This window comes from Trichosurus vulpecula, chromosome 1, assembly GCF_011100635.1.
Source record: "Trichosurus vulpecula isolate mTriVul1 chromosome 1, mTriVul1.pri, whole genome shotgun sequence".
In the NCBI taxonomy this organism is placed as follows: domain Eukaryota; kingdom Metazoa; phylum Chordata; class Mammalia; order Diprotodontia; family Phalangeridae; genus Trichosurus; species Trichosurus vulpecula.
This window is the reverse complement of record NC_050573.1, coordinates 189,626,220-189,652,242: the sequence shown is the minus strand read 5'-3', so window position 1 is coordinate 189,652,242 and position 26,023 is coordinate 189,626,220. Positions and strand designations below refer to the sequence as shown.

At 35.1% G+C, this 26,023-nt stretch overlaps 1 protein-coding gene across 1 annotated transcript in view; it reads right to left on the bottom strand.

The window, feature by feature from the left end:
- The window catches only part of CDKAL1 (CDK5 regulatory subunit associated protein 1 like 1), a 695,070-nt gene that overhangs the window by 125,371 nt on the left and 543,676 nt on the right, over positions 1–26,023 (bottom strand). The window contains exon 13 of the mRNA XM_036741492.1: positions 16,773–16,835. Within this exon, the coding sequence (XP_036597387.1) occupies positions 16,773–16,835 (63 nt within the window). The remainder of the gene's footprint in view (positions 1–16,772; positions 16,836–26,023) is intronic.

The following is a 26,023-nucleotide window of genomic DNA, read 5'->3' as shown; positions in this document are numbered from 1 at the left end:
AAGAACAGACTATTTTACATAGGATGAGGAATAAAGAGCACCTTTGGAAACACCGATGCTAATGTAATTTCCTATTGCCCAGGTCTGATCATGCCTCTCCGCTGCTCAAAATGCACATTAGTCCAGTATTGAAAAAGCTCTACAATCTGACACCAATCCCCTTTCTAGATACATGTCGCACTCTTTCCCTTTGCTTGGAATAGATTTCCTTCCTTCTTCTTGGCTTCTATCTTGTGAAATCCTTCCCTTCCTTGAAGGTCCACATTTCATACATCCTCCATGAAGCCTTCTTCAGCTAAAAGTGATCTCCCTCTTCTTAACTTTGTTAAAAAATTAGTGAGAGGATAAAGATGACTTTCAGAAAGAGGAAAGGAAGTTGGGTATATAGGAATTCATGTTTTTATTTTTTTGACATTTTAACTTTATTTTTTTCACTCCTTCTAGGGGACACTAATCCCCTCCATTTCCCTGGCCCCACTTTTTTTTTTGTCTCAGCCATTTATTGTCTCTATACTTAATACTCTCTGCTCTTTCCCTGTTCTCTCACTTTGCTAATAATATTACACCCATTGGCATACATACTTGATATCAATTTCTTTCAAATGAATATATTCTTAATCTAGCCTAAACATTAAACTATAAAATGCTCAGAGTAGTTAGGTGGTGCAGTGGATAAAGCACTGGGCCTGGAATCAGGAAGACTTGAGTTCAAATCCAACCTCAGGAATTTACAAGCTGTGTGACCCTAGGCAAATCTCTTAATCTCTGTCTGCCTCAGTTTCCTCACCTTTAAAATGGGGATAATAATAGCACCTATTTCTCAGGGTTGTTGCAGGTATCAGATAATATTGTAGAAAGTACTTAGTACTGGGCTTAGCACATCATAGGTGCTATATAAATACGCATTCTCCTCCTTTCCCCTTCCGCTTAGAGACTCAACACAGAAATTAATTACAGATATCTATGGAGTATAGAAACACCTAGATGCACTTCACCTCTTGTGAGCATTCAACGAGCTATATATCTGGAAGTCCTTTAAAAATATTTAAGTGATATATAAATGTAAGGAATTCTTGTTATATGGCCATGAATTATTTTTGCTAAACATAAGGCTGTGGAATATTTTAAAAATAAAAAAAATGGAGAAGGGGTATCATAAAATGTTAATTTTATATGATTCATAGAAGAATGAAGATTTTTGTAAAATTCCTATCTTTTCAATCTTGAGTACATGAGCTCCCTTTTAATAAAGCATACTTATACTACTTTAAAGGGGGAAAAAGGTCTCTTTTCTTTCCTCTTCCAATAGTAAAATATATCATATACCATCAGGGCAAAACCAGATCAGATATGAAAATAATACTTTTTAATTCCAAAAATGCAAACTGTAAAATGGAAGACTTGCAAAAATCTGGTCGAGGGCTCTTGCTGGCATTATGTGAAATATGTTTTAACCATTCTTTGGATAATGTCCTATACCAACAACATAGCAAGGAGAATTGTGAATATGAAGTTTCTGGTTTCATAGCTAATGGCTACAAGTGTTTAAATAAGTCTTACTAGGCTTAGTCATTTCAAGAACTGTTACATGGTTCTTGTCCACAGAATTGTGATAAGGTTCAGGATTTTGAGCAAGCAGATGACCAAAAAAAAAAATAATAGATAATAATTGACTACCCCGGTCCTCTCCAAAGATAACTATAGTCCTACTACCTGATAACACTCTAAATTTCTAATGAAATTCTGAGAGAAACAACAACCATTCTTTTATTGTGCAACAAGGAGTGATGATACATGCAGGCAGTTTCAAAAAACAATGGTTCTCTCTCAAGCCATTTACACATTTCTATAGGTACATCCAAGTTTATTAAATACATTCTGGAAGTAAGAGGGAAGATCCCAGCATTAAATTCACAGGTTACATCTCTTCTTTCATAAGTATCATATTGACACTATGACAAATACTCATGTATCAAAGACAGGAAGGGGCACATCTGAGATCCAAAGCATGACAGGGGTGGACAGGGACACTAGCAGGGTCTATAAGTAAAATCTATTTGCAAAAGAATCAAGGGAGCATAAGGGAAAAAATGAAGAACACTTACTATTGGAACTGGAAGGGAGCTTACAGGTAGATCATTTAGTACAACTTTTGTTTTAATGAAGATAGCCGCATGCCAAAAATCAATCTCTTTTATCTCTCACTCTCCCCCACACGTGTCTGTATGTGAGTGTATGTGTGTATCTTCATATATCTATATCGATATTGATATCTAATACTCTTTCCATTTGCATTGCCCTGCTCCTACTTCAGGCCCTCCTTATACCCTGCTTTTCTAGTCCCATACACTGCTGCTCCATGAATCTTTGTAAAACATCTCCATGATCATGCCATCATCCCCCTGCTTGACCACTCAAAAGCTATCAAAAATCCCCTATTTCCTACTGCAAAATGAACTATTTTAATCTGACATTTGAAGTACTACAAGATTTGATCGCAACATACTTTTCTGACCTTATTTCATCACGCTCATCTTCATATACTCTACACTTGAGAAATACTGTCTATTCTCCAAATGTATTTCAGGTTATGTCATTGCCATGCCTTTCAACAACTGACATTTAAGTTCTTATTATGTACAAAGCATTGATTTACAAAGGTTAGATAAGACTGCCTTCATTAAAATTATTGTTACTATTTCCTCTACCTGAAATACCTTCCCTCTCTTCTCTTCTTCACCTACCCATCCTTCATGGCCCAGAGCACATGTGACCTTTATGAAAATCTCTTTGATTTTCTTGGTCAAATGTGTGATTGTAGTTATCTGAATGCATAACTTAACTTTCCTATTGGACTATAAGTATCTTGAAGGAAAGAACGCAGGTTATTAATCTCTGTCACCTATAACATTTTGCAGAGAAAGGTGCTCAAATGAAAAGTACTGAATGAATGGGGGGGGGGGCGGGGAAGCATTCCAAGAGAACAATATGAGAAAGTAAGGATGCAAAGTAGTAGGAAGATGAAGAAATATACAGGATATATGGAGATAAAGTAAAACAAATGAACAGGAAGTATACTGGGAAAATGGCAGAGCAAAGAGAAAAAAGGCAAAATCAAGCGTTCAGACAAAAATCTACTGCAAATAAAATGGATCTTTCCTAGACTAGAAAACGGGAGCTTTGAAAAGATGAACGGTATAGCATAATGGATTCTTCATAGAAATAAGAGTTCATATTCATGAAACAAACCGAATCAGGGGAAAGAAAGTTATCTTACAGCATGATGTAATCTCACATGGCTTTTATGAAATTTAAAGCAAAAAAATGGCATCTAATCATTTAACCAAACAGCAGGCACTTATTAAATATCCACTATATACCAATGTCATGTTTAAGGAACAATAAAAAGGCCAGCTTTGCTGGACCATAGAATATGTAAAGGGAAAGTAATCTGTAATCAGCCTGGAAAAGCAAGTGGGAACTAGATTGTAAAGAGTTTAAATGCCAAACAATGCCAATGCCAATAGGGAGCAAAGGAATAAAATGGGCAGATCTCTACTTTAGGAAAATCAGTTTAGCAGCTATATGAAGGAGGAGTTAGAGAGAAAAGATACTCATCACAGGGGATTACTTAGAAGGCTAGTTTTAAAATCTTGTTCATGAAGACCTGAAGTAGGGTGTTAGAGGAATAATAAAGAGAATCAATCAATCAATCAACCAATCATCAATAAAAGCAATCAATTTATTCAGCACTTCCTATGTAGCAGGCACTGTCCTAAGTGCTGGGCATACAAAAAGAGGCAAAAGACAGTCCCTGTTCTCAGACATGTAAACGAAGGCATACAAAGCTATATATATAAGATAAATAGCAAGTAGGAAATAATTAAAAGTGGGTAAACCACTGGGGTTAATTAAGAATTAAGAGAAGGGGATAGGTGTAAGAGATGTTGTGGAGGCAGAGTCAGACAAACTTGACAACTGACTCAATTGGGAGGATGAAGAAGAGTTGAGAGTTGAGGATGACTTCTAAATTGCAAACCAGGGTCACTAGCGAGATGGTAGTTCCTTTTAGAAAGCAAAGAAGGGATAGAGTTAGGAGGGAAGCAGGAGAGAAGGAAAGGGAAAGATGGGATAATAGCAAGTTATGGTCAAAGAGAAGAAATTCAGAGTTTGCATGGATAGATAAGATTATTGTTCAAGTATGACCTGGTAAGATGGCCTTGGGGGTTCCTTTTAGCTAAGACTGTGACTCTATAAAGTGAAACTCTTGTGAGTAATAAGATCAAGATCATGTCATCCCTGTATGTGGCTGGAGTGGAGTGATCTGGGTCTTCATGGAACTACAATAGACAGAGACTATTGATCTCTTAACAGGGAAATGGAAGTTAAATGTGACAGTTCTGCCCAGCTATTTAAATCAACGTGCAAAAACTAAGCAAAAAAAAGGTGAATAAGAAACTCACAGATCTGTGTATGTATGGCCCATAAGGCTTAGGACTTAAAATATTTCAAACTGAATTATTTTTCTTTCTTACTTAATTTTCTATCACATTTAAGGCAGAAATAAAAGAGGCAAGTAATACACATAATTAATCTGTCATATAAATAAAAAAGTGCTTTCTGAAAAGCACCAAAAGGTGAAAGACTGAATGCTGACAAACATCAGAAGGGGGAGAGATAAATTTGTTTCTTTAATTTCTTAACAGATTTCCCAAAAGATGGTTTCAGAGAAACTTGGAAAGACCTATTTGAACTGATAAAGTGCGAAGTGAGCAGAATCAGGAAAATATATTGTAACAAAACCATTGTAAGACAACTCTGAAAGAGGCTTTGTTCAACCCATTGCTCATGATTCCAAAGGACTCATGATGAAGTACTTTCTGAGGAAAAGGTGAAGGGCTCAGGATGCAGACTGAGATGTTATTTTTGTATATGGCCACTGCAGGGTTTTTTGGGGTTTTTTTTTTTTGCTTGATATTTGTTAGTAAGATTTTTTCTCCACCAATGGAAAAGCAGTAAAGTAGATAGGGAAAGTAGATTTTTGTTCATCGAAAAAAATTAAATTTAAAAAATAGATGCAGCAAGCCTCAAATTTTCCAAATTCAAAAGGGAAATTCTTGTATTTAATTTTAGAAATATACCACATTAATGGCAAAGACAGGCAAGCCTCTTTGATCTTTAGATCAGTTCCCCGGAGAATGAATCACCCACCTATGGAAGCACTTTATATTCAATATTCCTTACAAATAGACTGCAGTGATTGTTTTCTATAATTCACACTTGTTAAAGGGGTATATGTGTGTATATAAAAACAGCATAATGAGCTTTCAACCCTTGCCATGATGGGCTGTTGAAGATGGACACCAGGCCTACAGATTCTCATCAAAAGCAGGGCAGAATACCATGCTATAAATCACAGCAATTTCAATTTCAGAGCTTGAGAAGTTGAGTAGTGGGAATAAAAGAAAAAGAAAGAAAGCACTTGATAGCCTTTTCACCTCTCTAGTGGAAGGACATAAACACAAGTTCTAGTGAAATCTTATATAATATTATTTTACCATAACTTATTAAATAATTCTGTGAGGTATTTAATATGTCTGGCTGAGTAGCAAAGTTAAAGGTACATGTATGTATTTAATATTCTTTCTCTTTATAAAAAACTATCTGGATTTTCCAGTTTCTCTTTTCTCATTTATACTCTTAAGAATTTTCAAAACCTTCTCCAAATAAGTTTTCCTACGTTAAATTCTTCTAGTAACAAATTAAGATACAAAGTCACATGAATAAATTGCTCTGAATTATTATTTAATTAGAATAATTTCAAAAGTTTGAAATATTATACCAGACTCAGCTGTTTTTCTTTGAACTAGGAGCCAGAATTGCTATTGACATAACACAGAACAATCTGAGTGGAGTTAAGGGTGGAAGATCACAGAATAACAGAATTGGAAGGGACCTGAGAGGTTATCCAGACTAAAACATACCTGATAAAGAATTACTTCTATAATATCCCCAACAAACCTTCCCTTCTCCAGGCAAAATATCCCCAATTATTTTTCATTAATTATGCAAGAAGCTTCCAACTTAATTCTCTTTACACCTTAGACGACAGTCTCTAGTGTTGCCTTTTTTTTCCTCCACAGTCTATTTATCATCAGAAATTTATAATGCCTGAATATGAATGAATGAATGAATGAATTTGAAAAAGCATTGATGAAGCACTCACTATGTGTCACACATAGTATGTGTTAAGCTCTGGGGATATAGCTACATGAAGAAAGAAAGCCCTTGTTCTCAAGGATTTTTCATTCTCATAAGGAAAGACAATACATAGAGAGGAGTAGTGGCTAGAGAGGGGTTTTGGTCTGTGAAGTCACAAGGATGTTAAAAAGAACCACAGAGCAATCGACTGACATGACATGACAAGAATGCAATACAGCACAGTAGAGAGAGAGAAAGAGAGAGAGAGAGAGAGAGAGAGAGAGAGAGAGAGAGAGAGAGAGAGCGAGCGCCATTCTTGGAGTCAAGAAGATCTGAGTTCAAAGCTCTGCTTCTTACACATGCTAGTTTCATGATTCTGGGCAAATCACTTAACCTTTCAGTGTCACGAGCAAATCTCTAACACCTAAGTTGTCTATCAGGCATTGATCTGCATTGCTAGAGACAGTTTCTTATTGGGAGTTTTCTACACCAATGAAAGAATGTCTTGTTAAAATTTTTTTTTTGAAATTGCCTCATTTCCAAAGTACCTTGTGTAAGGTATCAGTACTAATATGTCCTTCATTGATGTTAATTTTTCCTTAGACTGAAATCAAATTAGCTATTATATATTTGTCAATTAATTTTTAAAAAGTTGGATATCATGACCTAACTTTTAATTAAGGTCAAATAATTGGGCACATTTGTCCACTTTCTACTACTCTCTTTGGTTTCCCTTTTTATTATGTGGATCATCTTAATTACTTCCACATCCAGACTGCTTCCCTTATCTACTTCCACAATTCTTCTGTTTGCCTTTTTTTTTTAAACCACCCAAACAGCTAAATTAATGGTGGAAAAATATCTTGGTACTTGAGCTTTTTTCAACCTTCTGTACTTGGCTCCTTTGAAATTCACATATACCTGTAGCTGTTGCAGTAAAGGTAAACCACATTTTAAAACACTTGCTTCGTGAAAATGACATTCCAAAGGAAAAATAAGCAGTACCTTGGTAAAACACAATCATTCAATAAGTGTAAACTCAAAGACACTGGTCATCTTGAACCCTAGAGCTCCTTGGAACAAACAATGCTGATAATGATTATAGAGAGAGCTAGCATAGACCTAGAGACAACAAGGCAGACAGAGCCATTCTGCAACTGAATCATAAATGGATGGTGGTATAATACATGATGCATTTTTTATTTAATATCTATATATGTGGTCATACTTTGCAGAAATCTACAGCAAATGCTGAAAAGCAACATAGTAAAGAAGCCTGTTACTATTTTCTTCTGTGAATGGTTAGCTTTTTTGGTTAGATATTGGAACTAAGGAAGACAAAGTGCTGAGTCTGATCCTTATTTTGAACCAATGACTCCTCTCAAAAAATCAAACCAAATATAAGATGTAGGATATTATTTCTTAGTATTGGTACAAGACTATTATTTCCTCTTTTAGTCTTTTCCAAAGTAATGCAACTGTATAAATACACAAAAACCTTGAACAATCTGCTTAGAAGAGCAGTGTTGAACATGGGGAAAAAAAATGCCAAATCAATATGTCATCTTATTAGCTGAATATGCCTTGAAAATCTGGATATTCACGGTGGGCCTGAGCCATTAAAAATTGAATTTGAAATCTATTTCCAGAAAACACATTGCTATTACAAAGACCAACATGACCACCAGGCAATAATCCAAATGCACATCTTACTTTTTTGTAAGAACAATTCAAAACCCTCTGTTGTTACATTATGCTATTCAAAACATGGGTGATAATGAAAGCATGCCAATCCTATGGCAGTCTTTTGAATTAGCAGAGTGCTATGGGTTAATAGGACTAGGGGAAAGTTATATTTGTTACATCCTGATACAAAACTGATTTATTTTCTGAGAAATTTAAAGAAATCAATGACATCTGAAATAAAATTGTCTTCTTAGGAGGCGGTTCAAGTATTTGTAGAATACTAATCTGCAAATATTACTGATCTCTTTGGAAGAAAAACTGGTGACAAACAGTAGTCTTACCCTAAGACATCTGAAACACTCACCTAAACCCAGGACCTGCCTGCCTCAGGTCTGTCCCCACTCCAAGCCATTCTCCATTCAGCCACTAAAGTGATTTTCCTAAAACTCAGATCTAATCATGTACTGCTCCCACCTCTACCCTCAATCATATTCTCTGGTCGTCTCCCATTCTTGGAATGATCTCCCTCCGGTGCTCAGACTATTGACCTCCCTGGTTTAATTTGTAATTAAAATCCCATCTTTCTCAGGAAGCCTTGCCTTTACCCTCTTAATTCCAGTACTTCCCTTCTTTTAATAATTTTCTATTTATCTTCTATATACCTTGCTTTGTATCTGTTTGTCTCCTCCATTAGATTATAAGGTCCTTTAGGGCAGGGGACTGCCTTTTACCTTTTTTTTTTGTGTGTTCCCAGCACGTAACACAGTACCTGGCACATAGCAGGCACTTAATACATGTTTATTGAACTGAACTGAAATGGTGAGACAAAGACTGTCACTTTCAGTTTTTCCTATTACAGTAGAGCTAATGGTTTACAAGGAAACAATGATAGCTTGATTTGTAATAGTAAACAGCTAACTCCTAGGCATGTGAGCTTTAAGAGTATTACAGAAAGCAATGAGAGGGAATCTAAAGACAGTATAATATTTCATGGATAACTGAAATGTATACTAATTGTATTAATTTATTTAATACAATAAACAAAAATTTATTATTAATATAGCCTACCTAAGATTACTTATTTGAACACTAATTTAAAATTGGGCAGCTAGGTGGCAATATGGATAGATTATTGGGCCTGGAGTCAGAAAGACGCAAGTTTAAATCTGGCCTCAGATAGGTACCTACCAGCCTTGTTAACCTGGGCAAATCACTTACCCCTGTTTACCTCAGTTTCCTCATCTGTAAAATGAGCTGGAGAAGGAAATGGCAAACCACTCTAGCGTCTATGCCAAGAAGAGTCATGAAGAGTTAGCTGATGACTGAAAATGATTGAAGAACATTTAACATTTTAAGAAAGGCTTCATTTATTCTTGTGCTTTCTAGGGTTTTTAATAGGAATGCATGTTATATTTTGTTAAAAAGTTTTTTTTGCATCTATTGATAGAATATCATTTTTGATATTATTGATGTTATATTCTATTATTGATATAGCTGATTATGCTGATAGTTTTCCTAATATTGGGTATAATATTTTTCCTAATGTTGTGTATAAATCCTACTTGGTCATGGTATAGGGTCTTTGTGATACACTGTTGTAATCTCTTTGATAGTATATTTTATTTTAAATTTTGAATCACTATTCATTAGGGAAACCACCAATCACTTTCAATCTATCATTCAACAAGCATTTTTAAATACATATTACATGCCAGGTACTTTCATAGGTCTTTAGAGTATAAAGGCAAAAACGAAACACTTTTTTAACCTTTAAGACCTTACATTTTAATGCCTAGGAATACAGAGAACAAATGTACATGCATAGGTATGTATATAGTAACTGTGGTGGGAGTGGGCAGGAAAGACCTCAAGTAGAAGGTGGTGCCAGAGTCAAATGTCAAAAAAACAACCAGGGATTCCAAGGGACACAGTTGAGGAGATGACTGTATTTCAGGCATAGGGGACAGCCTTTGCAAAAGCCAAGAGATAGAGTATCCTGTGTGAAGAACAGTAAGAAGGCCAGTGTGACTGGACCGTGGATGCATGAAGGATGCAATGTTTTATAAATCTGGATAGGAAGAATGGAATCAAGTTACAAAGAGCTACGAATGTCCAATAACCCTTCCACACTCTCAGGATCACTCCCCATGGTCTACTGACAGAGTTCTTATTTGATTGTGAAGGTAATAATTTGTTACTAGAGCTTACTGAGTTGGGGCTGAAAAGTGACACCTGAGCTTTAGGAAAATTACTTTGCAGTAGTTGTGTGGATGGCAGCAAGTAGAAAGAGAACAGAGGGAAGAACTATTAGGAGACACTTGTAATAATCTAGGTAAGAGGTGATGAGAGCTTAAACTAGGGTGGGGGCTGTGTGAGTAGAGGGAGGGGGATAAATATGAGAGGAAAAGATAAGATTTGGCAATTGATCGGATCACAGTAACTAAAACTAAGGAGTTGATGATAACAGTGAAGTTAAGAATTTGGGTGACTAGATACATCATAGTGCTTTCAACAAAACTAGGTAAGTTAGGTAAAGGAGTAGGCTTTGAGGTAAAGATAGGACTTCTGTTTTTGATATGTTGAGCAAATCAACAAACATTTATTAAGTTTATGCTATCTACCAAGCACACAGTATTCCCAAGGCTGGCAATACAAATACAAGCAAAAAGAGAGCCTGTTCCCTCAAGGATCTTACACTCTAACGCTAAACCTAGATTCATTTACTTAAATAAATGATTTTCTCTGAGAAGAGAACAATATGGAATAGACTAGGGAAGCAAATAAATCCATATTGTCACCATACCACACTTAAGAATCCAAGTAGGACTTTAGAGTAAATATTTAAAACAGAGTAGAATAAATACAGTATAAAGCTAAACATAAATAATCTTTTTTGATTGTGAATGACTGAACATATTTAGCACTTAATATGTTTCCAGGTCTGTGCTATTTAATCTACTGTTATGGGTTATTCACAGCGCTACTCCCTTCCATTTTTACCTAGGCAACTAAGTAAGACTATCTGTTGTCACTGCAGTTCACTTTATTTGAAAACAAAAACAAACCCTTTGAGGTTTTTCATAATAATTCCTTCCCTTCCTCCCCGATGCAATAAAGCCACAGTCAGAGATGACTCTCAAGCAAAAAGAATCTTAAGGAAGAATCATATATGGCAACATTTTCAATATTTACAACAGTAGGAAAAAAATGCTAACAGCTCTTAAACTCAGTCTGGGAAAGACTAGAGGAACCCTCCTCCCCTGCTGTTTTCAGAAGTCAGGCCTACCAATGCTGACCAGAAGTGATCCTGGGCTGTGGTTTAGGCAACATTATCCACAACTCAGGATTAAAACCCGATTATAATAATAAGCTGTAAAAAATAAAATAAAACAAAATAAAAATGAATAAGCAGAGGAAAAAGAACCTGACCATAGATAGCTAATTTGGTGTAAAAGATCTAGGTTCATATTCAGAGGAAGATAGTGAGGTTAAAAAAAGCTATTCCTTATAATTCTACTTTGCAACATGACTAATGTGAAAATATGTTTAATGTGAATGTATATATAGAGACTATATCAGATTACATACTGTCTTGGGGAGGGAGAGAAAATTTGGAACTCAAAATGCTTGTGGAACGGAATGTGTAAACTAAAAATACAAAAATAAATTTTTTAAAAATGCCACTTCTACCCTAAAGAGTAACATCAAATGGTCACAAGTCTAAAAAGAGTTCTTGGAAGAACTTAAAAAGGAATTCAAAAATCAAATAAGAGAGACAGAGGAAAAATTAGGACAAAAAATAAAAGCAACCCAAGAAAATTATGAAAAGAAAAGTTAACCAATCAGAAAAAGAGGTCCAAAATCTTAAGGAAGAAAATAACCCCTTGGAAACCGGAAATTGGCAAGAGGAATCAAATGATGTTGTAAGTCACCAAGAAATTAAAAAAAAAATTGGAAAAAATAGAAGAGAACCTGAAACATCTCATTAGAAAAACAACTGATATGGAGAACAGAGTGAGGAAATACAATATAAGAATTGTTGGACTACCTGAAAGTTCTGATCAAAAAAAGGACCTGGATACAATATTATAAGAAATTATTAAGGAAAATTCCCCTGAAGTTCTAGAACAATAGCGTAAAGTAGAAATCGAAAAAAAAAATTACTGTTTACCACCTGAAAGAGATCCCAGAAGGAAAACTTACAGGAATGTCATAGCCAAGCTTTAAAACTCCTAGGTTAAGGAGAAAATATTGCAAGAAACAATAAAATTCCAAGACCATAGGTCTTAGAACATTATATTTTGAAGAGGTACAGTTGTGTCCAAGAATAACCTACTCAGCAAAGTTGAGCATAATCAGGAATGAAAAAAAAATGGACATTTGATGAAATGAAAGACTTTCAGGCATTTGTAACAAAAAGAACTCAATGAAAAATTCAATATAAAAGATCCAGAAGAAATATAAGGAAAACATTAGAGACTAATTATAAGGCACTCATTAAGGTCAGATTGTTTATTTTACACACACACACACACACACACACACACACACGAAAATGTTATTAGTATTCTTAAAACTGTCATCATTACTCATGTAGTCTGAAAAGAGGTTGGAGTTGAGCTGTATATCATGGGGAGATTTTAAAAAACAAAATAGGGTAGGAAAAGGTAAAAGGGAACAACTATATTCTAAAAATAGGGTGTGAAAGGAAAAAAAAACTAATACATTGGAAGCAAGTGGGAGTGGGGGGCTGGTAATGTTGGAACTTTACTCTCATCTGGGTTAAAGAGAAAACAACATGTACATCTGGAAGGGTGTAGAAGTCTTCTAAACATTAGAAAGGTGAGAAAACTGGATGACAGGATGGGGGAGGGACTTTTACAGAGGCGTGTAGATTGGGATTTGGGAGGGTAGGGGGAGAGGGTAGGGGGACTCCTGGAGGTATGTGTGAGATGGGGAGTGAAAGGGTGGAGGGAGAAGATAAAGTAAAAGAAGCTGGGAAAGAAAATAGTGAGTAAAAATAAGAGGGAGGGAAATTCACAAATAGTAATTATAACTTTAAATGTAAGTGGGATATTTATAGCACCTCTCTTAAACTGCAGAGATCCCCCATCAACTGGGAAATGACTAAACAAGTTGTGGTTTACAGCTGTGATGGAATACCATGGTGCTCTAAGAAATGATGAGCTCAATGATCTTAGAAAGGCATGGAAAGACTTGCATGAAGTGGTGAAGAGCAAAGTGAGCAGAACCAGGAGAACATTGTATACACTAACAATAATACTGTTTTCAGAATGACTTTGAGTAGGGGCAGCTAGGTGGCCCTGGATGTCAGGAGGACCTGAGCTGAAATCAGGCCTCAGTCACTTGACACACTTACTAGCTGGGTGACCTTGGGCAAATCACTTAACCCCAAATACCCTGCCCTCCCTCCTCCAATAAAAAAAAAAGAAAAAAAATGGCTTTGAGTGACTAAATCATTTTAGCTATTATAAATATACAAATTAAGAATAAAGGACATATGAAGAAAGAAACTATCTACATCCAGAGAAAGAACTGATAAATAGGAGGATATATAGAATAATTTTATATATGTATACCTATTGGTGTCTAATGGTAGCCATCTCTAGGGCAGGGCAAAGGGGAGAGAAGAAAAAAGGGGAAAAAAAAAGAAATTTACATGATAATTTTATTATACATTTAAAAGGAAGAGCAAGTTGTACACAAAAGATTTGTAGCTCCGTGTGTAATCACCTTTTTTTTTTAATCATGCTATGTTATGGAAATGCTTGTTTTATTCCATAAATTAAAAATAAAATAAACTTTTAAAAATCAATCTGGATCTGTTTTTTGTTTTGTTTTATTTTGTCAGAGAAAATAATTATATATATAATTTAGTCACTAGGATTTTAGGAGATTTATAAAGTAGCATTTCTACTGTCCTAAATAGTGGCTTCAGAATAAGATGATAGAACTCATCTGGCATCATTCAATCAACAACTATGTCTAATGCTATGATATTCCTTTGTCTGGCAGCCATGTACACCTGGGAAGGGCCATAATCCTGGGAGAGAAAGAAGAGTGATTTGGGCCTCTGAGCACAACCAAACTGTGCTAACTAGACCTTTATAATTGTAAATGTTTTAGTAGTCTTTAGCAGCCTAAGCTACTGTTAAAAGGACAGCCATAATTGGGGACAAAAACACCATGGAATTGGAATTCTTGCTGGCTTCAAGAAGGAAATGCATTTCTGAGTTTGCTTGACAGAATAAAGCAACTTAACTCCCAAGCAGTTCTTTCTTATTATAAACTTACACTGGGGAGAAAGGAATGAAAGGAATGTCCTAGAGGGAAAAGAATACCCTAAATTTTTCCTACCTATAATCAGAGTTTGTTTCATTCTTGTTATATAAACTCAGCTGTATAACAATTACCACATTCTCTTTTAAGCATACGAGAAAACAAGATATGAAATGTTTAAATTCATATTTAAAATATTTTGTAAAATAAAATAAAGCTAAAAATACCTGACATCTAGAAAACTAAATTTGAACTCAACTAGTTTATCTGGGATAACACAAACAAATGAACAAAAAGGTTGCTTATTTATTTTTGTCATGTAAAAATATTAGGAAAAGACAGCACAGTACTTGAGCACTGTTCTTTGTAGAATTGCAAATAGGAAAACAGACAGTTACAACTTACATGGTCAGACTTGCCTGACTGGGAGTTTTGAGACATGAGGGGAGACAGCTACAGGGGCAAGGAAACTGCCTATGATTAAACTTTTCTTTCCTTTCACCACACACATACAGTATATCAAAGAATTTCAAGAGACTACTACATCTCGGGAGCTTCAAAAATCACTCATCAAACAATCCAGCTACTTATAATAATTTATTAAAGGTCCTAAAACAAAGATCAAAAGGAAATATATCCAGCATTTATATTCAATCCCTCAGTGCCTGATGACTAATTTGTAAAGGAGTGCAGAAATCTTCACAAGCAAAGCCAAAATCATTTGAGGACACTTTGATATAACGCCACGAAGGATATGAACAGGAAGGCAGCAGGAGCTGCAAATGGCTAAGTTCCATTAAGTGTACTAATAAAAGAATAATGGAATTTCCTTTAACTATGAATAAAATTGCTAGGAACAGGAAAACTTGGACAAGTGGCACAGTATCTTTCAGTTTGTCACATTTGCTCCGTATATTTTAACTTTATCAAATACTGCATTAATTAAGTGGGTCCATCTGTAAAACGCACTGTTTTCTACCAGAAATTCTGCCAATCTCATTTATTTTTCTTCTTTTCATGCTTTTCAGTCTAGACCTACTGTTTGCATTGCTAGACACTACGAATATCTTACAATGGGAAAAGCAGAATATTTAGAAGTGACTGATTTGGTTTGAAAATGTAATTTGAAATGATACATTGAAAAATATGAAACCATATCTCCATAGTTATACTAAGGATAAGATTCCCTTGGATAAATGATCAGAACTCAAGTCAAATGAGTAACTATGGAAACACTAGAAGCTATCCAAACATTCATTTTTTATGAACAACTAAAAAACTATTCCCTGAATCAGACATTTATGTTCTCAACTGAATCCTGAGAGAAGAGCAGAGTATTTTTGAAAGGTAGAAATTTCAAACATATCTTGTCCCATATAAATCTATATACAGAGAGAGTTCATACCCACATTAGCATATCAAGCATACAACATTTTTGTTTTGCTTCTGAAAATTAAATTAACTGATCCTGTGGAACAATATAATCTGTCATGAAAGTTTTTTTTTAAACAAAAGATACACAAATCCTTCAAGAGATAGAGGTTCTTAGAGCTGAGACCACATACTTCTAGTTCAACCTCTCATTTTACATACGAAGAAATTGTTTAACAGGTGAAATGACTTACCCAAGGTCACACAACTAATTGGTGGCTGAGTAGGAATTAGAACTCATATCTCTTGACTTTCAGTCTAATGTTTTTCTTTTATAATACTTTTTCAGTGAAGACATGGTACTAAAACAGTCTGTCTAAGGCAAATATCACTAATGGTGATAAATATTTAGGTAAAATTACTAGCAAAGTACATTTCTTTTAATGTTTTCTGTGTTGTTTCACTAAGCCCCTTTTTTTAAGTAAACCCAGTTTCTATCTTAAACACTTGAGAATGAGTAGTTAATTATCAATGATTAATATTTCATTACCATTCTAGGAAGCCAAGGTCACCCATTAGAACACTCCGAGATTTCAATAATAACCTGCTTAGATTTCAGGTGAAAGTAACAGATGGAACGCAACTGAGTTTCAGATGTAGAGATTTGGATTTTAGAGACAAATGACTTGAGTTTGAATCCTTGCCCCACCACTTCCCTTATCTGCTCCTATGTCAAGTCCCGAGGGGTCTCAGTTTCCTTATCTATAAAATGACGGGATTAGACTAGATGACCTTTAGTGTCACTACCAATTCTAAATCTTATCCCGTAATTTGCAATCACACTAGTAAGAGCTTAAGGGCTATTAAATTTTAAACTTGGGAATGATATTTAATAATCATAGCATAAGAACATCTTCTATTCATGATTTTACCAAGTCCTTTCACATATATTATTTTCTTGAAACCACCTGGTGAGGCAAAGTTATTATCTCCCTTATACAGATGAGGAAACTGAGTTTCAGAGAAGTTAAAAGACATACACAAGGTCATCAAGCTAATAAGGGGCAGAGGAAGTCTTCAACTCCCCCCAAGGTCTTCTGAACCCAAGCCTAATGACTCCACTATTACTGGCACATCTTACCCTTTATGTTATCAAACATTATGCCATAGCATTTGCAGAAAGATTTACAGTACTGAGAAGATGCTTTTCTTACCTTGTGATCGTAGGGACTATATGAATGAAATAGCTGAGAAAGGTCTTTCGTCCGTTGCTTTTTCTATAAGATGAAAAAAAAGACCATACATTTTAGGCAGCAGATGGCAAAAATAGCAAAATAATAACTAGCTTATAAAACTGGATTTCATTTAGATGATGTGTTCATGTGACATTTGAGTAGAGCTACTATAGAAATCCTGGCATGACATCATGTAGGGGGCTTTATCCCCAATCTGGAGAATCACTCTGGGGCATTGTGTACAGTCTGAAACAGCCACCACTAGATGATGCTCTGGTTTGATGGCCAAGGTCAGGTTAACACTCCAAGTTTTGCTATTAGAATATGGTCAGTATACAATTAAGGTTCTTTGATAATAAATCTCTTTCTTACCAGCAATAATACACTTAGAGAAAAAAAAACAGAATATAGAAGCAAAATTTTAAATAAAAGCACCATATACATGTACATATATATGTGTGTATATATATATATATATATATATATATATATATTTTGTTTTCTAAGATAGCATTTCAATGACTACTACTCTAAATTAAATACTGGAATATGGAATACTCCTACCTTAAAATTATAGCACATTCAAAAGTCACATTAGAGCTCACAAATCAGTCCTCTGTCCCAGCTGTTTCCCTTTCCTGAACTTGCCAACTGCTCCTAGATCATATCGGCATCAGAGGCTTGCAGACTCTAATGATAGGTAGTTAAGCTATCTATCTACCCACTCATCCATCCATCCATCCATCTGTCCGTCCATCTGTCTGTCTGTCTGTCAAGTCTCTCTATATATTTATCTTCCAGGTTCACTCATAACTATGCAACTTCAATGAACCGGATTAATTCTGAAATTCTTCTCTGATCATAATTTCCCACTGTTCTCTCTCCCCTTGGCCTCTTAATCTTTTTCTAACCTCAACACATGCTTTGGTTTCTCTATTCTTCCTTGTTTTCATATTCCATCATCCATACTCTGTTTCCTGCCTTCACAAGCTTGACTCTACCATACAAGGTCCTCTGCCCTTGAATCTCTTGCCCCCACCTCCTATTGCTGCTTACATCTTGCCAAATTTCAAGCCTAGGTTTCTCCCTACACCTGCCCTTTTTTACTTAAGGAAGTCACATAACTGTGCAGATTATAAATTTATGTTCTCTAATATCAACCGGAGCTGTACTGTTGGGCAGCAATCCTTTTATTTATTACTGATTGACTTCCCCTCATTCCCTGCAGTGACTGTTTCAAACCTTGTATGTTCTCAAGGCTCCCCTATATCATTACTCCCAACTTCCCACTCCCACCCCTGGCTCACAAAGGATATCACATAAGAAAACTGAAAAACATCTACCCTGTGCCCTCTTTTCTTTTCTATCCACAATTTAAAATCTTTTTACGTCACCCCCCATGTTTTCTACCTCTGTTCTAAGAAAGAAGAGGCCTTTCTTTTCACCAATGTTAAACCCTTTGCTTCCTGATTCCATCCACTTCTATTTCCTTCAGGAGCTTGCTCCTTTGTTCATTCACTTTCTCATGTTCAATCTCATTTTATCTGCTGGTTGCTTGCCCACCACCTACAAACATGCCCAAGAATCACCAAACCTTAAAAGATCTTCACTTACCTCTGTGATTCCTTCAGCTATTTTCTCCATTTCACAAAAAGACTACTATAGTCATTGCCCTTCTCATTTCTTACCTACTTTTTTTTAGGGGATTCCCTATAATCTGGCTTCTGAACTCAACACCATAAATCTTCTCTACCCAGGTAACCACTGATCTCTTAACTGCTAAATCCAAAAGTCTTTCTACTACTGCCTCTTCATGGACATGCTCTATTCCCTTGGATTCTCTCTTTCTTACTTCTCCACTGTCCTGGATGACAGTTTCTCAGTTACCATTGTGAGATCACCCATCTAACCCTCCACCCCCCAAATACAGAAGAAACTCAATGTTCCATTCTGAGATCTTTTACTTTCTTTCTTGGTAGCCTCTCTCTTGGTAATATATTTCATAAGGTTCTATAGACTCAATTATAATTGCTATATACATAACCCCCAAATTAACATATCCAGCCCTAATTTCTCTTTTAAATATTAATCCTGAGGCATCAACTATTTGCTGAACATCTTCATCCATATGTCTTGTAGATATTTCAAACTGAAGATACGAAACTCATAAACTTCATCCTCTAAAACTACCCTTTTCCCAAATTTTCCAATTTCTTTTGAAGGAAATGCAATACTCATAGTTACCCAGGTTTACAATTTTGCAGTCATCCTTAACTCTTTCCTTTCCCTCATCCCCATATTCAATCAGATGCCAAGTGATTCTATTTTCATATTTCTTTTTTTCTTTGCTTTCCCATGGCTACTATTTGCCTTATTGAAAATAAAAATGGAGTCTAGAGAGGTTAAGTGATTCATACATGGGTAAACAATGAGTAAATTTTAGAGAAAAATTACAATTCATGACATTTCTGACTCCAAGACCAGTAGTCTCTCATGATACAACGATGACTCTCAGTATCTGAAGTTTCTTCAACTTAGAGTATTGCTGAATTTCACACATGACATTTATTAGCCAAGGCATAGAATAATACCTTACATTCCCAGAAGAATTGAGTTCTAATGATTTAATTTTAAGTAAATATTTTTATTGATGGACTCTATCTATTCCAACCATTATATATTAATACCTGTGAGTTAAGGAAATAACACAAGCAATATGCAAATACTATTCTCATTACCTTAAAGTCACATGATTGAGTTAACAAGCATTTAAATGACAAAGATCTAGGTGGAGAAAAAGAATTAGCAAATTTATTAATGATAATTTTCAGCACTTCTATATCAAAATTAAATGCATTTGAAATTCTGTAATTATATTCAAGGAAATTTTATATTTCATATAGAGTGATGGTAAATCTTAGCCACATATTTTTAGTTGCTATTCTCCTTCACATACCCCTGTAATGTCAAGTAAAGTGGGACTTTTTGCTGTTTTTCTTTTTGGAGTGCTTCTCAACACTAAGGCAATCACGTGCCTTTGATTGAGTCTTGCCTTTGTTTGAATCAGGAGTCTTTGATTTAATTAAGAGTCCTTGACTGTAAACAGTATATATACTCTGAGGTTAGCATTTTGCTCACTCATTGGAAGAATGTTGGTGTGATTTGGCCAGACAAGAAAGACTCTGGGTAGCTGTTAAAGAGTCTCCCAGCCTTGAAAACCCAGATGTTGGTGCTTCTCTCTCTCTGGTAACTCTATGTATTGCTATAGTCAGACAGCTAGAAGCTGTCTTTGTGTTATTTGTTCCTGTTTGTAATTTCTATTTGTATTTGGTCTGAAGTTCAGAGTGATGACTTTTTCCCCTGAACTAAGCGAACGATATATGTATGTTTAATTAAAGTAAGATTGTTGACCCCTGAAACAGCTCTGTTTCCTTAGTAAAGCAGATCTAAGAACATGCACTAGAGGTATGCTAGGGCGGTAGCCCTTACAACCTCACAAAATATTAAGGCATGAAGGTTAATTTGGACTATTACATGACGAGGCTTGATGACAGAAACGAAAATGGCAATTATTCATGAATCTGCTATGTTTGCTTCCTCGTTATAGTTAGTATTTTTATTATCTATGTGACTCTCCTGGAAATATAAAAACACTTTAATATGTCAAATACAAAAGATCAGAAACTCTCCATGTCTTTGTAGATGGTGTCATGAGCTTCTCTGACAGAAGATATATCCACATGGTAGTCAACATTAATAAGGCTTTTCACATTCACCTAAGCTAGTTCTTATATATGTCCTTGTAAAAGTGTTGCTGGGCCAACACTTAATGCTTGCCAGCTTGCTGGGATTTGTTAAGGCATGTAAGTTAATTTAATTCAACATATATTTATTAAACGCTTAATATGTCCTAGGCACTCTTCTAGTCCTGGGGATACTAAAATGAAAACAAAAAGCAAAAGCTGTCTCTGCCCTCAAATAGTTCACCCTTTATGGGGGGAGAGAGGAATGCAGCATTTAAACTGATACAATTAGAGGAGAGATGGAGAGAATCAATAACCAGGATGATCAGGAAAAGTGGCATCTGAGCTGGATCTTGAAAGAAGCTATAGATTCTTAATTGCTTTTATTCTGAAATTAAATTCCAAAAAGAAAGAAAGAGAAAGAAAGAAAGAACATATTAAGATTGTATATGAATTTGCATTTCATATTGTTTATTTTTTAATTTATATGTATATATACACACACACATAATAATTCCACTTATTTTCAAAATTATCCTTCTGGTCTGTAAAGCAGCTAAAGGTTCTATGAGGTGGAGGTGACAAAGGAATAGATTTCAAATACAGAGCCTCTGCTAATGTAAACTTAAGAGAATCCAGCTTCATCTCTACACTACAATGAGGCAGTACAATATGACTTTAGGGATGTCGATCAATATTATTATACAATTAAGTATTCAAGGAAGTCAAGAGCCTAAGATAAAATTCATTAATGGAATCTCTATTACAATAGTATAATCCTATTTTCACATATTTCTGGTTTTTAAGAAATGCCAGTTTTGCAAAATAAGTCAACCAATCAATAAGCTGTTATTAAAAACAAGAACAAAACCTAGAACCTATTAGGGACTATGCTAGGTGTGATAACTACAAAGACAATAAAGAAAAAGTCCCTTCCATGAAGGTGCTTACATTTTATTGGAAGAGATAATATGTACACATATAAATAAATATAAAATATATACAAACTCAATACAAAATTATTTTGGGGGATAGAAATAGCAGCTGAAAGATCAGGAAAATCCTTATGTAGAAAGAAGTGTTTCAGCTGGCCTTTGAAGCAAAGTAAAGATTCTAAGAGAATGAGGTGAGGACTTCTCACTCACAATTCTCTTGGTTGTGTAGAGGAATTTGGAGGTAGGAGACACAAAGAGATGAAAAAGCATAAGAGAATTGGATAAAGGAATACATATAATTAATGATCATAATTGGGAACATAAAGGGGATGAACTCACCCATAAAATGGAAGAGGAGAGCAGATTGCACAAGAAAGCAGAATCCAAATACTTGAAACAAAGATTCGCCCAGAGTTAAAATAAGGAGTTGGAAGAAAATCTACTATGCTCCATCTGAACTCGAAAAAAGGCAGGGATATCAATTATCATCTCAGAAAATGTAGAAGTATACTTAGGGAATGGAAATTTTGCTTAAACACATCATAGACAATGAATTAATGTCAATATTTAACATATATACACCACATGACATAGCATCAAAATACTTAGAAAAATTAAACAAACTGTAGGGAGAAACGGACAATAATATTATAATAGTAAGACACTCCAGTGTACCTCTTTCAGATGTAGATAATAAATTTTTCAAAACAACAGGAAGGAGTACATTCCAGGCATGGAGGGCAGCCTGTGCAAAGGTATGGAGGCTATTTACAGGGGACAGCAACTGGGTCAGTTTGGTTGCAACAAAAAGGAGTAAAGGTAGAATAAACTTGGAAAGGAAGGCTGAAAGATAGATCATGAAGGACTTAAAATGCTCAACAGAAGGTTGTCTTTTATTCTAGAGGTAAGAATAAAAGAGACTTATTGCTAAAGAAAGTGAAAGTTATACTAATGAGTCTTTGCAATTTTCCATAAAGTTTTAGTGCTCTCTGAACATGGAGAAAGTAATGTTTTTATCTCCTTTCATTATTCAAATAGAAACTCCTTTTTCTTTATAAAAATCTTAGGCTAATCCATCTACCTTACTGATACTTAGGACCCTCCACTGATCATGTAGAACCTGGAATTGGTTTGAATCTGGTTTTAACCTTTAGCTTACTTTCATCCTATCTCTCTTTCCTCTCTGAAGACTGATATCTCAGTTTGGAGGCAAACTTCAGACTCATATTCCCAAAATAATGTAATCCTATGTTCTGACACTTGGCCTTTGTTTGACCCTACAGCTTTGTCTAGCTCTCTTGTTCTTCCCTGGATGGACCTGTCTTGCTCTCTTACTGCAATGCTTATCAGACTTGTCATTTGTGACAATCTAAATCCATCATTTCTCTGATCCTACTCAAAGACCAAAGGGTTTGATCTTCAAAATAACTGGAACACATTTTCTTAGCTAATAAAACTGTTTAACTCTGTAAGCATGGCAGCCTTGGAATGAGTTTCAAAGAAGCCACTTGCTCACAAAAGTTTTCATTAGCTAATAATTTTGCCCAACCTTTCTCTGCATGCACCACTTTGGTGCATCAACTTTTGGCTTACACTTCAATCAGAAAGATCATGATGAACACTAATGCTCCCTTTGGTGTAAGTACTATTACAAGAAAAATCCCCAACATTTCCCAAAAGAAAGAGCACTGGAGACTAGAGAGAGAACAGACTGTCCTGGGTCAATCAATATTCTTTGGGACAAAAGGCTCAGGAATCTACATTCTTTATACCCTGAAATAAATATCTGGGATAAATCTTGAGATGCCTAGAAGAGTCAGGAATCTAGAAATGTTTTTCTCTCTGGGGCGAGAGAAAGAAATTCTGGAAATATATCTAAATTTTGATTTAACATATCTGATATATCCATCTGTAGCCAACTTTTGATTATCCATATTATATGCATCAAAAGAACTGTTTGCATATTAATACAACTGAAAATCATAGCTATATTGCAAATCTAGGTCACAGTACATAGTGGTGATATTTTCTGAAGTCTACTAGTTTTAGCCCCCAAGCTGAGTCAAAGCCATCTTATACAGGGGCAGTCCCATAATTCCAAACCATATAGTACCTGATAATATAATATTATCTGGACTACATGCATATAATCCAAAAAACTATGTCACCAAATCTTCATGTGTTAGGAATGAAGCAAAAAGCAACTAGTAGCTTTGCAATGTTAATTTTAGTTATAGTCTGGGAGCTAGAATTGTGCATGGTTTTACTGACAACATAGTAGAACTAGTAACTCCTGATAAGGAGAGTAGGCTTCTAAGGTTCACAGAGACTTCTTGATTTGGAACTTTCAGAGTTTATAAATCTGTTTCATAGCTGCTGATCAAAACCACTGGCTGGGTATTGAGGGGAGATTTGGTCTGAACACCCCTAAGAAGCAGATGAGCATCAGTTTCATACACATAGGTAAGATTAAAAACAATGTATAAAACTTGTTGAGCCCTGCTATTAGCAGTTTTAACTGAAACTAAAAGAAGAGCCAAAAAAATGGAATAATTAGGTATTTTTCTATTGCATCATAATGCAACTATAAATTACCTCCCACTTTTTAGCCTGTTAAAACAAACATCTCAGTCATACAATCACCTGTTAATTCTCTAAGTGTTTGAAATGTAAACATGTTAAACAAGTTATATGATGAACTTGCCTTGTTACTACAATGGCCAAAATACAGCCTGTAGAGCAAATACCTTTCACAGAGTGGTATAAGGTACCCTCAAGTCACCTTCTTCTATAATGTAAGATTCAAGGTATGGAGATAAGAGGATCTTTGAAAAAAAGTACATGTTGGGTCCTGCTGTCTCTGTAGGCTACATTTCTGTATTAAAAAAGGAGGGAGCTACAAATTAGGCAAGACTGAAGCAAGCTTTAGATTCCTGAGGCCTTAGAAAGTCTTCATATTCTCATCTTATTAGCATTCTTACAAATGGCTTTGTATTCTGTCAATTGAGGGGCAAGAAAGAATAGTACAGAAAGTTTCTTATATTCAAATATTTAATCTCTCCTAGGAACAAAAATATACAATAAAACCAAAGGTCCCACTCATAATAAATCCTTATGGTTTTAAGAATATGTATTTTAAAGAAAAAAAATGGATTTTTGCAATGCCTCTAAAGTTTCTTTTTCCAAACTTTATTTCACTCAGTAGACTCTGTCAGCTCACATAGATTAACCAAAAATGGCTGTGGTCCAATTGTGGTTTTGTCCAATAAAAATAGATTTTAATTTTAAAACTTTCTTCCTGAAGCAGCATTTGAATATAACAAATATTTATTAAGTGCCTATGAGTACAAGGCACTATGGTAGTTACTGAGGGAGCAATCACATTTAATTATCTTCAAGGAGCCTGAAATTTGGTAGGAGGTTAAGAGAGCAACACAGGCAAATTCCTTGGGAGCAGAGATTAAAAATAGATTTTTAAAAAACTGACAAGTTCAACTACCTTAAGTGTATAAATTTATTTCTTTACCCTAATTTGTTTACATTTATGAAATGTATTTCTTTATCTGTGAATAATAATATTAATTGTCTTCTAGGGCAGTGGTTCTCATTTGGTGAATTTGTAACAATGGTCCAGAGGTTCCCACAAAAATTCTTTAATGGCACTTTAAGCAGTTAAAAATTGTCTAGTTGTGTTACAAATACATCTTTTCTCTGTGACAACAAGCATGTAAATGTTTGAAACATTATAGGTTTGTTTCTGCAACAAATTAAAACTGTCCTGATCATGCACATGATGATTTTAGTGTATATGTGGTGGTTATATAAAATTCTGAATGCTTTTCACTAAGGAATTTCTCAATCTGTCATCAAATTGTCTCTAAACCACCACAAGGCTTTGACATTTGAGACCAAACTGATTCCCAAGGATGGCCAGACACGTGGGCATACCCTCATTTGCACTCCATACACTGGACCACAGTAGCTCCTTCACTCCCCTCTATTACCCTGTAATTGTCCTCATTAATTGTGTAAACAAGGTACTATGAGCATTTGCATTCTTGCAATGTGAATGTCAGGCCATTTGAAAACCATGATCATATTACATGCACATTACAAACAATCTTGAAGTTATCATGGACATCATAAATGTTCTGCAGAAACAAAACCTATTTCTTCTCATTGCAGTATTAAGGCTGTTTTTCAATTTAAACTTATCCTCTACTTATGTTACTATTTTTCTATCTGGTGGATTTCCAAATGAACTGATTGGCAAAACTGGTAGGTCATTCAGTAGTTTCTGTAACAATGTGGCTGGTGTCAGTGGCAGAAGAGAAGAAAGTCATGTTTGAAGGAATTTTTCCCTCTATACTGCCTAGTTTCCATATAAATATGTGAAAAATAAAGCAATATATACAGTCACACTTTAAGTACATTTATCATTTAATATAGCACTTGTCATTAGCCTACAGAAGTCATTTTTGTCAATTGCTTAAAAGAGAGAAAAATTTTTTAAAAAAGAATTTCCATCTCTTATGAAAGAAGACTTGTAAAA